At 41.0% G+C, this 14,144-nt stretch overlaps 1 protein-coding gene across 6 annotated transcripts in view; it reads right to left on the bottom strand.

The window, feature by feature from the left end:
• Window positions 1–1,269: 1,269 nt before the first annotated feature.
• The window catches only part of LOC122543379 (SWI/SNF complex subunit SMARCC2-like), a 159,216-nt gene continuing 146,341 nt past the window's right edge, over window positions 1,270–14,144 (bottom strand). For all 6 annotated transcript variants that reach the window (XM_043682051.1, XM_043682054.1, XM_043682055.1 and 3 more), the window contains exon 28: window positions 1,270–7,959. In XM_043682051.1, the coding sequence (XP_043537986.1) occupies window positions 7,892–7,959 (68 nt within the window). In that variant the 3' untranslated portion in view covers window positions 1,270–7,891. The remainder of the gene's footprint in view (window positions 7,960–14,144) is intronic.

Here is a 14,144-nt window from a genome sequence, read left to right as displayed (position 1 = left end):
AGCATTCGGTCTCACGGCCAGACTGTTTTTTCCCCCAAGCCATCAGGCGACTTTACACTATACGATCAGACTCTTTTCCACCTGAAATTCTTTGCACAAACTTTGAATTGCTGCTCGAACAATGTCTACTAATGTTCATTCTTTTGTTACATTATAATTTGCGTGTTTTGCACTTCTTATACAAAGGGCAGCATAATGTGCATAAGTGTATAGTTTGCGTATAGTACCTTGGTCCTGGAGGAACACACTCATTTTTTACTGTATCAGTTGTATATGGGGAGAAATGATAAATAAAAGCTACTCTACTTGATTCCATTCTCTCATAATTTGACCTTTTACAATGTTATTCTAAAGAAAAATGTCATAATCGATGCCCTGTAAATCAAGACTTGTATTTTATGACTAAATGCAAATAACTGCAGATGCTGAAGTTCTGAAACAAAAAAAGTGGATAGTCTGACAACATCTGTAGAGACAAAAACAGGTGACATTTCAACTGCAGTGACCCTCTGTCAGAACTGTCACTGAACTCGCCAGACCTACTGCGTTTCTTCAGCACATTGTTTTTGTTTCCTGTATTTTATGAGCTGACTGTTTACTTCAATTTATGCTTGTAATTTTGTAGAAATTTACTAATTAGAATGTCACGTGATATTGAGACATCAATAGTGACACGAGGCTTCAAACAACTTCAGTTTTGACACAAAGATTAAAATTCCACAGATTTTGTCTCAGTAAGGCAAATTTCCAAAAGCTGGTGGTCCTCACAGATCATCATTAATTTCCACAAAAACTGTGCTAGAATGAGAAGTAACTTTATCAATTAAACATGTTTAACTAAAAAATCACAAAACTTCCATTAAACTTTGCAGCAACCTTTTCTTCCCCTCCGGGCTCCCTTGACATAGGAAGTTTGGCATATTGTCTTTTCATTTTACTACTTATTGTTTGTTTATGTAAGTAAAAAAAAGTCAGTCGCTCTCATGTGGTAATAGTTACTATTTTGAAGCAAGGTTGGTAATGACCAAGTTTGCTTTAAATACAGGAAATAAATCTTTGCAACAAGTCAGAATATAGGAATGGGATGGTGAGACGGATGGATACAATCGAACTAAAATCCTCAAAACAAAAACAAGCTTGGCAAAGCTTTCCAGCTGCAGTGAAAGTCTGGCCAGAAGCTACAGTAAATGTTGGGATAGCAAGTGAAGAAAAACAATAAAAGGTCCAACTTGAAACTTGACAGACCAGAAAATAATTATAGTACTTCTCTGATATTTAGTAAGTACAATTTATTTCTTAGCAGTTTCCCATAATAGCGAAAGCTATATAGACTACAGAGTTACAGACTAAATACATTTTGACAAAACACTACAATTGAAATATCAATTTGTAAAAAGAACAGTCCATTTTTAAAGGATTGCCGAGAATTTGTTTTACTTTTAAGATACTCTGCATGAACAGCTGACTGTTGTATCACATGAAAATAAATCAAACTTTCTTGGGACAATATGAGCCAGAAGGTAAGTTTCACAAAGGTCATACCTTACTACCCATTAAATCAGTGATAGGAAGACCTAATTATTGTAACAGATATACTCATGCACATATGATAAGCCACTAGAATTTTCAGTTCATTTATTTTCATGGTTTAAAAAAATGGATTCCTTCATGCTCCATTGAAATGAATTTCAGGAAAGACTGACAACATTTTCAGGTAATACTGCAATTTTCAGAACGTATCATGAATTATTTGAATGTCACTGGAAGCTTCTAGTGTGATGAAATGGGAGTGAGTCTGGATGATTCCATGGCAGTAATAATTCATCTGAGCAATCAAAAACACTGGCTTGTTTCAAAAATAAGCTTCAAACTCTATTTAAAAATCTAATGTTTAGTGTGCTGAGAACAGGGAATGTACAGCACAGATGTATGTCACCAGCATAGTACACAGCTAGGCATTCCCAACTTAAAATAAGAAAATATTAACACAAATGAGCAAATATGCAATAAAAAGCCACATTTTAAGGAAAAAGTATACATTGACCTCCCGCCCTCAAGCCATGCAATTCCCTCATTCATAACACCTGCCATATTTATCAGATTATCAGGGCCAATTTGAACTCCATGCAGCCAGTGAGACTGTCTGGGCTTCGATTTCAAAGTGTGGCACTTCCCATTCCATGTGTGCTCCAATCCTGATCACCATTTTGTCCTTTATGCTTGACTGAATATTCAGGACCTTGTTCAATGGTGCAGTTCAGCTCCTGTAGCAGCTATTAGACAATGATTGTAATTTCTGGATACAATAAGCTGGTATATCCAGTTTTGCTCAGGGCAGGCCCGAGTGCTCTCCTATTTGAATGGAGGCAAGGTCTCACCTTCCAGGCAGGAATAGATTTTCCGCTGATAGTTAAAAACCATCCTTATTAAGTCATCTAATCCTTACAGGACAACACTTTTACACCAACTTGGTAAAAATGAAGTAGCTGAATTTAGGGACAAGAGCATTTTACTGTCTAACCAAAGACAGGCTGGAAGGATAGGGTTAGGTGATTCAGCACCCAGTTTTACACTTGCCTCATTTCAATTGACAGAAAAGAACATCAAGCTGGTGTCAATTCATTTGCAACTGTTCTTAGCCTGGTGGTAAAAGCTCAAATCACACCCAACTGAATGAAGCACACAAACCGTTCCACTGCTCTGCTCATACTAGGTTGGATGTATTGGCCCTTATATCCAGAAATGATCACTGCCACTGCAGGGAGCACATAGCACTGGCACAGTACCTGCCTTCTGAATGAGAATGGGTAACTTCACTATACATAGCCTGTACACTGGCATTGACAATGTTTGTGGAGCCATGTACACGATTCAGCTATTTGTCACCCTGCACATTAAATTGGTGGGAGGATCAGATGAATATGAAAACATGCAGGATTTGGCACTGAAGGGCAGATCACCATCAGCTGGTGTTTCCCAGAATTGGAAAAAAAAATGAGTATAAACAAAAGAATAAGACTATCTTGATGCATTATAAGCAAAAATGACGTGTTCCATTACCTGTTAATTTAATCTCAATTTGTACGCTGATTCTGTCAGGTTGCTATTCCCTTCAGTGACAAAGCAGAGAGCTCAAAATTGGCAGAGCTTGGCTCTCCTTTTCATTGCAAAAAAAGAAAAATTCCAGTAATTTCAATGAAGTATTTTCTAATGTTTGCAGGAATTATTCAGAAGGCATAAGAAGAATATGAGAAGCTGGCTAGGAGTTTAAACGTATTGCTAAGTGGGCAGCTTAAAACATCAAGAAAAATCTCGACATTCTTCTTTGACAAGCAGTCACTGAAGATGGTTTTCATCAACCCCTAATATAGTCATCCTCCTCTCTGTCAACCTACTGGTAGTCCCAGCATTCCCCATTAAAAGGCAAACAAACATTACGGTATCATCCAATATTTTCTTTTATGCCTTCAAATGGAATTTCAGGATTAAGAACAGATGGAAGACATGAGGCCTTTCATTAAACAAACTATTGGCACTACTTTAGCAATGACAGCATTAATATTAGTGACTATCCAGAACAGCTACTATTTGCCCCAATAAAACATTATACAGAGAAGGCTCAATTCTCCCAGAAACAAAGATTAGACACATGCTTTATCCACTCATTTCCTCAGCATAATGAGGAGCTGATTCCTCAGGTAATGTCTGTTCCTCATCTAGCACCTAAGCAACTACTGGCTACTCACTAAGGCTGGTGTTTCAAATTCCAGGTTATAGTGTACAAGTAGCTGTTGTCCACTATGTTAACCACTTGAATCATAACGTTGACTTTAGCAAAGTCTAGACAGTATTGATATGATGCAGCTATTGTAGCAGTTCAATTGTAACATTAAGAATTTAATGAATTTCAAGTACTATAGATCACAGAGTAGAAGACAACCCCATTTTCCCAGAGCCAAATACATGTTTAGGCCTAGACTTGGCATTCAAGCTGATCCACTTTTCTACTAAGAATTGTACTCGCATTAGGAGTTGGTCTTTATTTTTCACTTCATAAGTCAACACATGGGATCAAGCAGTTGGCATAGACTGTCACCATGATGAAATAATTGAAGTTGAAAGCATGCACACAAAGAATAGACACACATGGTGACTGAAGAACAGAAATGGGTCTTCTAGTAAAAATTTGCTAACTTGTCGATTAACTATGCTGTAATGTCAGAGTTTGCGAAGTGAAAAAAACTGGTGCAAGTCTGGAAGCAGGAGTAATCCGCCCTGAGGGAGATGTCCAAGACTAAACACACCTGAGAGTGGGGACCAGCCAATGGTCTGGTGTGGAGAAGCATGTATCAAAACAGTCCCTTGAGTTCTAAGAATGGCTAGGTCATCACCAGAAATGCAGGTGCTATAGTCTTACCAGACCATAGGGCTACTCTCTCATTCAAGAGATATGACTGGTGATGGTTTAATCTGAGGGTCACCACATCTGAGGCGAGGGGAGAGATTGAGAAGTAACCTCAGTGAGTGCAGAAATTGAATCAATGTTGTTGGCATGCGCTTAAATCAAACTGAGTCCAGCAAAGACCAAATCAAACACAACCCAGCAAAGATTCAGAGCAACAGCTGGTGTAACCACTTCATGAAATAAAAATGTCTAATCTTGTGGTAGCAGACCAAGATTGCTCAGAGATAATCAAAAGGCCTTGATGCAAAAACAACCAGTTTCATCATCAGACAGCAGCAAAAACATGTAAAACCATTAGGTCATGGATGAAATGTTCACGCATTGTGATATGCCCAACAACTGAACTATTGAATAGGATGGTGCAAAAACAGTTCTAGTAAAACCCACAAGACATGAGAATGATTCATGGTAGTACCAGCCTGCATGGCAAATGGAATAAAATTAGAGGCTATGGTAACTTTCAAATGAAAAGCATACCAAAATCAAGTTCCTGCAGGAATTTCTGTGCATGCCCGTGACTCTGGTCAGATGAAATGGAGCTATGGTTTCATAAGATTGGAGCATAGATCCTGATAGCCTATATAAATTATACAGCTTTTTGCTGCAGAATGTGCTCAGATGGCATAAATCCAATAACGTTAAGAGGCATCTGTGAGGAATTAACACCAAGGTTGTAATTATACTGTGGGTGGAATGTGTGGAGTCCAACCTTTGGACGTGCGCATCAACAAGCCAGTGAAGAATCATGTTTTTGCAAATGGAATAAGTGGATGCATGGATGGAGAAAAAGAAATCTCCACAAAGAGTGGAAATATGCATGTTATCCCAAATGATGTTTGCAAACAAATTGTGGGATGCTATTAATGCACAAACTATCATCAGATCTTTCAAACATTGCAGAATATGCAATTCAATGGGTGGAGAGGAAAATGAATTCTGGTGCAGAGATGATTCAAAAACTGAAAGCACTAAACTTTTCCAGAGGAGGATCCTTCTGGTGAAGCCATAGCCGAAGTGATTTGGATCAAAATGATGATCTCTTTGCAGAAGACAATCAATTTAACATTTTAAAAAATCATTGAATGTGGTTGAAGTGGAAGTAATTAAATCAATAAAACACGTCAATGTTTTTCTCATTTTAAAATGATATCATCTGCACCAAACATCAGCTGTTCACATTTTATGCTCGACATATAAGTCAGCACCATTTTTGGAAAGAATGAGAGGCTTCAAAGGTTGACTTGTACACTGTGATCTATGGTAACTGTACATTTGAACTGTGGCTAGTCAGCAAGCAATCCTCTAACCTAAAATGATCATTCATTTTAAAGAGTCTGCATACACATATTTGTGCCTGCAAATGGGTGTGCCAGTGTGCACATCAATGTGCATCCATCTGTGTCTAGGGATGTGTGTCTGTTTGGGATCAAGACAGCAGGATGCATTTCTGTATCTACAACCCAATAACAATCATGTCACTGTTAATAACCCCATTAAGTAGGATTTACGAAACAATCCCATTACAATATTAAAACTTTGAATTCTTGTTTGAGAAATAAACTCACAAGAAAGAAAATTTTAAGCTTGATACATTTCTGGGTTAAACAATAGGAGGTTAAATCCTTAAATCTTCCCAATGTCATGAGTGGAAAAATTATATATTTGGACCGTGCAACAATTTTGCTATTCTGCGGGGTTATGGGGCAGGACAATATGACTACCTGCTTCTTGGTATCTAAACTATCAACATTTTAAAAAAAGGGACCCAAATGTCCAAATGAATAGGGGAGTGAAAAACTCAAAACTTTGTGTAAAGCACTGCATTTTACTTACAACATAAAAACTGCATTGAATCATGTATGAGCTTTTACTTAGATTTCTCTCCTAAACAAATTCATTAGAGAGTTTACTTTCTTGACAGCAGTATAGAATCCCTTGGGACCCAGCTCTACACACAGCAATCAATGAAATGGTGTCTGGACCAGAAAGCCATACACAGCCCATCAAATAATATAATTGGCCTCCGACTTCATTTAGAAATTGCAAATCTCATCATGATAACTATCACTAATTCGATCAGCTACAAGACATACCAACCCTTATTAACCAACACAATACTTAGGACACAAAGAATCATTGCGACATCAGCAACTTTGATGTGTTCTCCATTATTTGAAATATTACCATTTTCAGTGAGATTGGTTACTAAAGATGTCTGGATTAAAAAAAAAACTAAAATAGGAGGGGAGATTTCCTGGCTCTCTGCTCTCAGCCAGCTTACTGACTGTCCAGAGGTCAGTGCTCTCAGGTGCAATATCTCGGTGAAGGCCCAGGCAAATCTCCCCCACAGGCTGCTTTTGGGTGAAGTCCCAACAAGACAATCCCATTTTAAGGTTTGCTTCATCCTTAGGAGGAGGAAACGTGAAAACAAATAAGCAGATACCACTAAGAAACACCATCATCTGCCAGGTCTAACAGGCTAGAACTCTTGCTACTGACATGATTTAACTGAAAGTGAAACACTAATGTTAAACTTATCAATAGCAAATTAAGTCCAGCTCTTTCCCAAAGTCAGAAAAGGCTTGAAAACAGGACTGGAACGAGGTGCCTTTATGCCAAAAACCACCTTCTCACAGGGGTTGACATCAGATTTAAAGCTCCTGTCGTGGGCTCACTTGCACATCTTCCTGTCCTGGGCCAATTCTCACTGGGTCAGCCTTTCTTCTGCTTTGCCTTACTCCTAATCGCACATTCGAACACAATGATTTTGGAACCTTCTGAATTAAAATGGAAGACAGAGTCTTGAAGTATGGTGTCTCATAAAGATAGAACTTGGAATTTCAAACTTTTGGCTTAGCCACAGCCCAACTTGACAATATTACCACACTATACAATGGACCAGGGCTAAAGGCAGAATTATTTAGCAGGTAAACTGCTGATTGTAAAGAAAGAACAAAGTAAAAAGTTGCATGGGCAGTTACTGTCTTCTCAGCATCAAATTCTCCCAAAATTGGCACAAGATATTTCACAATTGACACAATATGAAAAGTAGCAAAACTCAACAAGGCATTGAACAAAATAGGGGCATGCTCACTCAAATTAAAGATGACAGTTTGTATTATTTGCAACAGAACCTAGGTAGTTTCAAATCGAGAGCATGGATGGTGTAGCATTAGCAATAATAGCATAATTGTATACAATGAGCTTTACATTGGTCTGTAGCATTGTCACTTTCCATTGCACACATCACCTCTTACAATACTGACACCAGAATCACCTCCACTAAAGATCAGAATTGTGGATTCTTTTGATCACATTAAACTTGCGAATGAGTACATTTCAGCATATCCACCAAAACTGATCTTCACATGTGTACACCATATCCATTCTCGAGAAAATGCTGTGTCTTGCTCCAGGTGTTGCACTTCATTGTGATGGGGGCACTGCCGCTGATGGAGTCGCCATCACCTCTGTCTGCATTGTGGCGCCTTGTTCTAGAAAATAAATCACCATCTTTTTAAAGTATGTCACAGACACAGCATTTTCACCCAAGGCCAGTTATGGTCACTCAAGTAGATATTTGGAAGGGTTGTCTCATAGAAAAATCTCAGATGAAAGAGTTGTAGGTCTCATTCTCTGATTGTTTCACCCTACAGCTCAATTTCCCAATGAATTTGAAATCTATAGCGGAAAATCAAATCTCACATTCACCAGAGACACTGCCTGGTATGAGTGAGCCCTGGTCTCCTCCATCATCCAAAGGCTTCAACATAGCTCAGACCATTTGGATTGCAGTTCAAATTACAGGCTACTCATGCTAAGACAAAGACACAAATTAGTTTTTGGAAGTGGCAAGCAGTGCAACTAGAATCTATAACAGGTTAATAATTGCCTTTATAAATTAAAAAAAACATTCTGTCCAGTTCACTCTTTAAAAAAATCCCTGAATCCTTTTATTATTTTGGATCTGGTGATGCATAATGAAGGTGTAATAAATGCTGTCAGAGTAAAAGATCCTCTTGGAAACAGCGACCATAAAATGGTAGAATTTAGCATTCAGTTTGAGAGGGAGGAACTCAGGTCGGAAACAATTGTGGGAAACTCAAATAAGGGTGATTACAAAGGAATGAGGGCACAGCTGGCTGGAGTGGACTGGGAAAGGAGTTCAGCAGTAAAGGCAGTTGAGGATTGGCGTTTAAGAAAATGTTCATGATTCACAGTCAAGACATATCTCAGTGAGGACAAAGGAGATAAGCCAACTATGGTTAACCAGGGAAGCTCAGCATCAAACTGAAAGATAGAACATACAATTTGGTGAAGATTAGTGGGTTAGATGGTGGGGAAAGTTTTAAAAAAAGACAACCAAGAAATTAAAAGAGGGAGAAGACAAACTTAGAAAATAAACTTGCAAGTAAGACAGACAGCAAGAGCTCCTTTCAATATATAAAAAGCAAGGAAGGAACCAACGTGAACACAGAATCCTTTGAGAGCGAGGCTAGGGAAAGAAAAATGGGAAAACTAGGAAATGGCAAAGGAGTTGAATGAATACTTTGCTTCAGACTTAGTAGCCTTACCTTGATCAGCATCCGGGAACTGGAACCAGAGAAGTTGGAGGAAGACAACAGCAGTTGGAGCAGGTAAAAACTTTAGTATGGGGCATTGACCTTGACCCGTGACATGGGGAGTATCATGGGAGCTGCACTTCATCACATCACAAGCTCAAATGTGATATTTTGGACAGAAGAGCTCCTGATTGGTAAGTAGTGCTCAGGTGATTTCTTTTTCTTACCTTTAATTTCCAGTTACCTTTTCATACTGATAAGATTAGTGCAACATTGAGGGCCAAAGGGCCTGTACTGCACTGTAATGTTCTATGATTTGACAGTAGTGCGATTTAGGCTAGTGATAGAGTCATATAGTACTGGGATTTAGAATAGTACCTCGACTGTGGTTTACAGAATAGTGCATTTATTGTTCTTTAGTGAGTATCTAACATGGGGAACCATCTAGCTAGATGTAAATTCATTGAATAGAAATTTATTTTTAATTAAATAGTTGTGATAGGGTGAAAATGGCAGTTAGCAGGGCAGCACGTTTCTCCTGTGGATTGTGGGAAATCAGAGGTGGTTCAAATGTTCCTGACAACTACAACTGCAGGAAGTGTGTCTAATTGCAGCAACTGTCAGACCGCATGGATCGGTTGGAGCAGCAGTTGGGTACACATAGGAGCATGCAGGATGTAGAAAGCATCAAAGAGAGCTTTAGAGATGTGGTCACATTTAAGGCTCAGGCAGATGGATGGGAGACCACGAGAAGGGGCAGGCAGACAGTGCAGAAGTCCCCTGTGACTGTCTCCATCTTGAATAATTCTACTGCTTTGGATACACTTGGGAGGGATTGCCTGTCAGGGATGGTAACAGTAGCAGCCAGAGTGGTGACAGCACAGCTGGTCCTGTACTACAGTCGTGAGGGTCAAAATGCAGAAGAGCAGTAGTAATAGGGGACTGTATAGTTAGGGGCACATATGTTTTTGTGGCTGCAAGAGACTCCAGAATGGGGTGCTGCCTCTCTGGTGCGTGTGACAAAGATATCTCTGAGCAGGTGTGGGACATTCTTGTAAAACAGCATGAGCAGACAGAGGTAGTGGCACACATTGGTACTAATGTCATAGGCAGGAAGAGTAACGAGGTCCTGCAAAGTAACGTCAGGGAGTTAGGTAAGTTAAGTTTAGATAAGTTGAAAAGCAGGGCCTCTAGAGTTGTAATCCTGGGATTACTCCTTGTACCATGTGCCAGTGAGGCTAGGAATTGGAAAATAGGACAGTTAATTATGTGGCTAAAGAGCTGGTGTAGGAGGGAGGGCTTCAGATATATGGAAAACTGGGGTGCCTTTCAGGGCAGGTGGGACCTGTACAGGAAGAAGGTTGCACCTAAACTGGAGGGGCACCAATATCCTGGCAGGGATGTTGCTAGTGTCGTTCAGAAGGGTTGAAACTCGTGTGATGGGGGTGGGGGGGGGGAAACCAGAGCAGGTGGTCAGTCAGTGAAATGACTGAGGAGGAGAGTAAAACCAGATAGGCGAAGAGGAAGAACAGATATGGGGAGGCGACTGAACATGGAACTGGCAGTCTGAAGTCCATTAGTTTTAATATGAGGAGCATGACAGGTAAGACGGATAAACTTAGAGCTGGGGTAAGTGCATATAACTATGTTGTTGTAGCAATTACAGACTTGGTCGAGAGAGGGACAAGACTGGCAGCTGAACGTTCTGGGATTTAGATGGTTCAGATGAGATAGAGAGTGATGTAAAAAAGGTGTGGGAGTTACGTTACTGATTAGGGAGAATATCACAGCTATACTGAGAGGGAATACCTAGGAGGTCTCATCCAGCGAGGCCATATGGGTACAGCTCAGGAATAAGAAGGGTGTAATCACTTTGATAGGCCTTCCAAAAGTCAGTGGGAGATATGGATCTGTGTATAGATTATGGAAAAATATTAACTAAGAGTCCCTTGGTGCCAAGAGGTTGGATGAGGTAGATTTGTTAAGTGTGCCCAGGTGACTGTCTTGAAGCATTATGTAAATTGTCTCAGCTAGGGAATAGAACCGGGCCAGATGAGCGAAGTTTCAGTGAGGAAACATTTCGGGAACAGTGATCATAATTCTATAAGTTTTAAGCTACTTCTGGATAAGGATAAGCATTGCTCTTGGGCGAAAACTAACTATCACAGTATTCGGCGGCAGAAAATGGAGAATGTAGATTGAGGGCTTCTGTTTGAAGGTAAATCCTCATTTGTCATGTGGGAATCTTTTAAAGGCCAGTTTATTAGATTAGTTTAGATTCCCTACAGTATGGAAATAGGCCCTTCAGCCCAACAAGTCCACACCGACCCTCCATAGAGTAACCTACCAGACCCATTCCCTATCCTCTATTTACCCCTGACTAATGCACCTAACACAATGGGCAATTTACCACGCCTTTGGACTGTGGGAGGAAACCCACGCAGAGACAGTGAGAATGTGCAAACTCCACACAGACAGTCGCCTGAGGTTGGAATCGAACCCGGGTCCCTGGCGCTGTGAAGCAGCAGTGCTAACCACTGAGCCACTGTGTTGCCCCAGAATCCTGTGAAAATGAAGGATAAGGATTGCAAGGTATGGAAGCCTTGGATGACAAAAGAAATTGTGAGCTTAGACAACAAGAAAGAGGAGGCTTAGGAAGGTGAAGACAGACAGAACCGTTGAAGAATATAAAGAAAGCAGGAACAAACTTAAACAAGGACTTAGGAAGGCTAAAAGGGGCCATGGCAAACAGGATTAAAGGCAGTCTCAAGGTGTTTCATACATATATAAACAGCAAGTGGATAGGGAGGGAAAGGGTAGGTCCACTCAAGGACAAAGGAGGGAACCTATGCATGGAGCCGGAGGAAGTGAATGAGGACCCTAACAAATATTTTGCATTGGTATTCACAAAGGAGAAGGACATGATGAATGTTGAGTCTAGAGAGGGGCATGTCATTATAGGGCACATCAACATAAAGGAGGTGATGTTGTGTGTTTTGAAAAGCATAAAGATAGACAAGTCCCTAGGACCTGATAGGATCTATCTCAGAAAGCTGAGGGAGGAAAATGCTGGGGCCTTGCACAAAATCTTTGCATCCTTATTAGTCACAGGACAGGTCCCAAAGGACTAGAGAATGGCCAATGTTACTCCTTTGTTTAAGGACAGCAACAATCCAGGAAATTACAGGTCAGTGGTAGGGAAAGTACTGGAGAATATTCCTAGGGACATCATTTTTTTCACATTTGGAAAAAATATAGGCTTATTAGTGATAGGCAACATGGCTTTGTGCAAGGGAGGTCATGTCTTAAACTCGATGGAGTTTTTTGAGGAAATAACAAAGATGATTGACAAGGGTAGGGTGGTGGATGTTGTCGACAGGGACTTTAGCAAGGCCTTTGATAAGTTCCCTCAAGATAGGCTGATGCGGAAGGTGAAGTCACATAGGATCCGTGGTGAGCTGGTAAGATGGATACCGAACTAGCTTTGTCGCAAAACTCAGAGTAGCAGCAATGGAAGGGTGTTTTTCTGACTGGAGATCTGTGACCAGTGGTGTTCTGAAGGATCCTCTGTTGTTTGTAAAATACATGAACGATTTGGAGGAGAATGTAGGCGGTCTGATTAGTAAGTTCCAGACAACACAAAGGTTGAGGGAGCTGCAGATAGTGACTAGGATTGCCAGAGGATATAGGTAGACTGGAGACTTAGGCGGAGAAATGGCAGATGGAATTTAATGCAGACAAATGTATTTTGGGAGAGCTAATGTAGGAGGGAAGTATACAGTAAATGGCAGAACCCTTAGCAGCATCAACATAGAGAGGGATTTGTGTGTATTGGTCCACAGTTCCCTAAAAGTGGCAACACAAGTGGGTACGTGGTCAAGAAGGCGTATGGCATGCTTGCCATCACCGGTCAGGGCACACAGTATAAAAACTGGCAAGTCATGTTGTAGCTGTAGAGAACTTTAGTTAGGTCTCATTTGGAATGTGGGGTACACTTCTGGTCGCCACACTATCAAAAGGATGTGGGGGCTTTGGAAATGTTTACCAGGCTGTTATATGATTTGAAGGCTATTAGCTAGGAGGAGAGATTGGTCATACTAGATTTGCTTTCATTTGAACGTCAGAGGCTGCGAGCAACCTGATGGAAGTTTGCGAGAGGCGTTGATAGTTGGAGTGTTTTCCCCTGGGTAGAAATATCAATTGAGGAGAAAGTGAGGTCTGCAGATGCTGGAGATCAGAGATGGAAATGTGTTGCTGGAAAAGCGCAGCAGGTCAGGCAGCATCTAGGGAACAGGAGAATCGACGTTTCGGGCATTAGCCCTTCTTCAGGAATGAGGAAAGTTGGTCCAGCAGGCTAAGATAAAAGATAGGGAGGAGGGACTTGGGGGAGGGGCGTCGGAAATGTGATAGGTGGAAAGAGGTCAAGGTGAGGGTGATAGGTCAGACTGGGGTGGGGGCGGAGAGGTGGGAAGAAGATTGCAGGTTAGGAAGGCGGTGCTGAGTTCGATGGATTTGACTGAGACAAGGTATTTCCCCTCCCCCCACCTTGTCTCAGTCAAATCCATCGAATTCAGCACCGCCTTCCTAACCTGCAATCTTCTTCCCGACCTCTCCGCCCCCACCCCAGTCTGACCTATCACCCTCACCTTGACCTCTTTCCACCTATCACATTTCCGACGCCCCTCCCCCAAGTCCCTCCTCCCTATCTTTTATCTTAGCCTGCTGGACCAACTTTCCTCATTCCTGAAGAAGGGCTAATGCCCGAAACGTCGATTCTCCTGTTCCCTAGATGCTGCCTGACCTGCTGCGCTTTTCCAGCAACACATTTCCATCTAGAAATATCAATTACTAGGGGACATGGGTTTAAGGTAAAAGGGAGCAAGTTTAAGAGATGTGAGAAGCAGGTTTTTTTTACACAGAGGGTGATAAGTGCCTGGAATGCACTGCCAGAGGTGGTGGTGGAGGCAGACATAACAAAAACATTTAAGATACATAAATAGGCAGGGAATAGGGCGATACAGACAGCTTGGCGGCAAAAGGCAAAAGTTTAAGGAGGCATAAGGTGTCAGTGGTGGGTTGAAGGGCCTGTTTCTGTGCTGTACTGTTTGTTCAGTGTT

Source organism: Chiloscyllium plagiosum, chromosome 43 (assembly GCF_004010195.1).
Source record: "Chiloscyllium plagiosum isolate BGI_BamShark_2017 chromosome 43, ASM401019v2, whole genome shotgun sequence".
NCBI classification, from domain to species: domain Eukaryota; kingdom Metazoa; phylum Chordata; class Chondrichthyes; order Orectolobiformes; family Hemiscylliidae; genus Chiloscyllium; species Chiloscyllium plagiosum.
The sequence above is the reverse complement of the archived record's forward strand: the minus strand, read 5'-3'. Positions and strand labels throughout refer to the sequence as shown.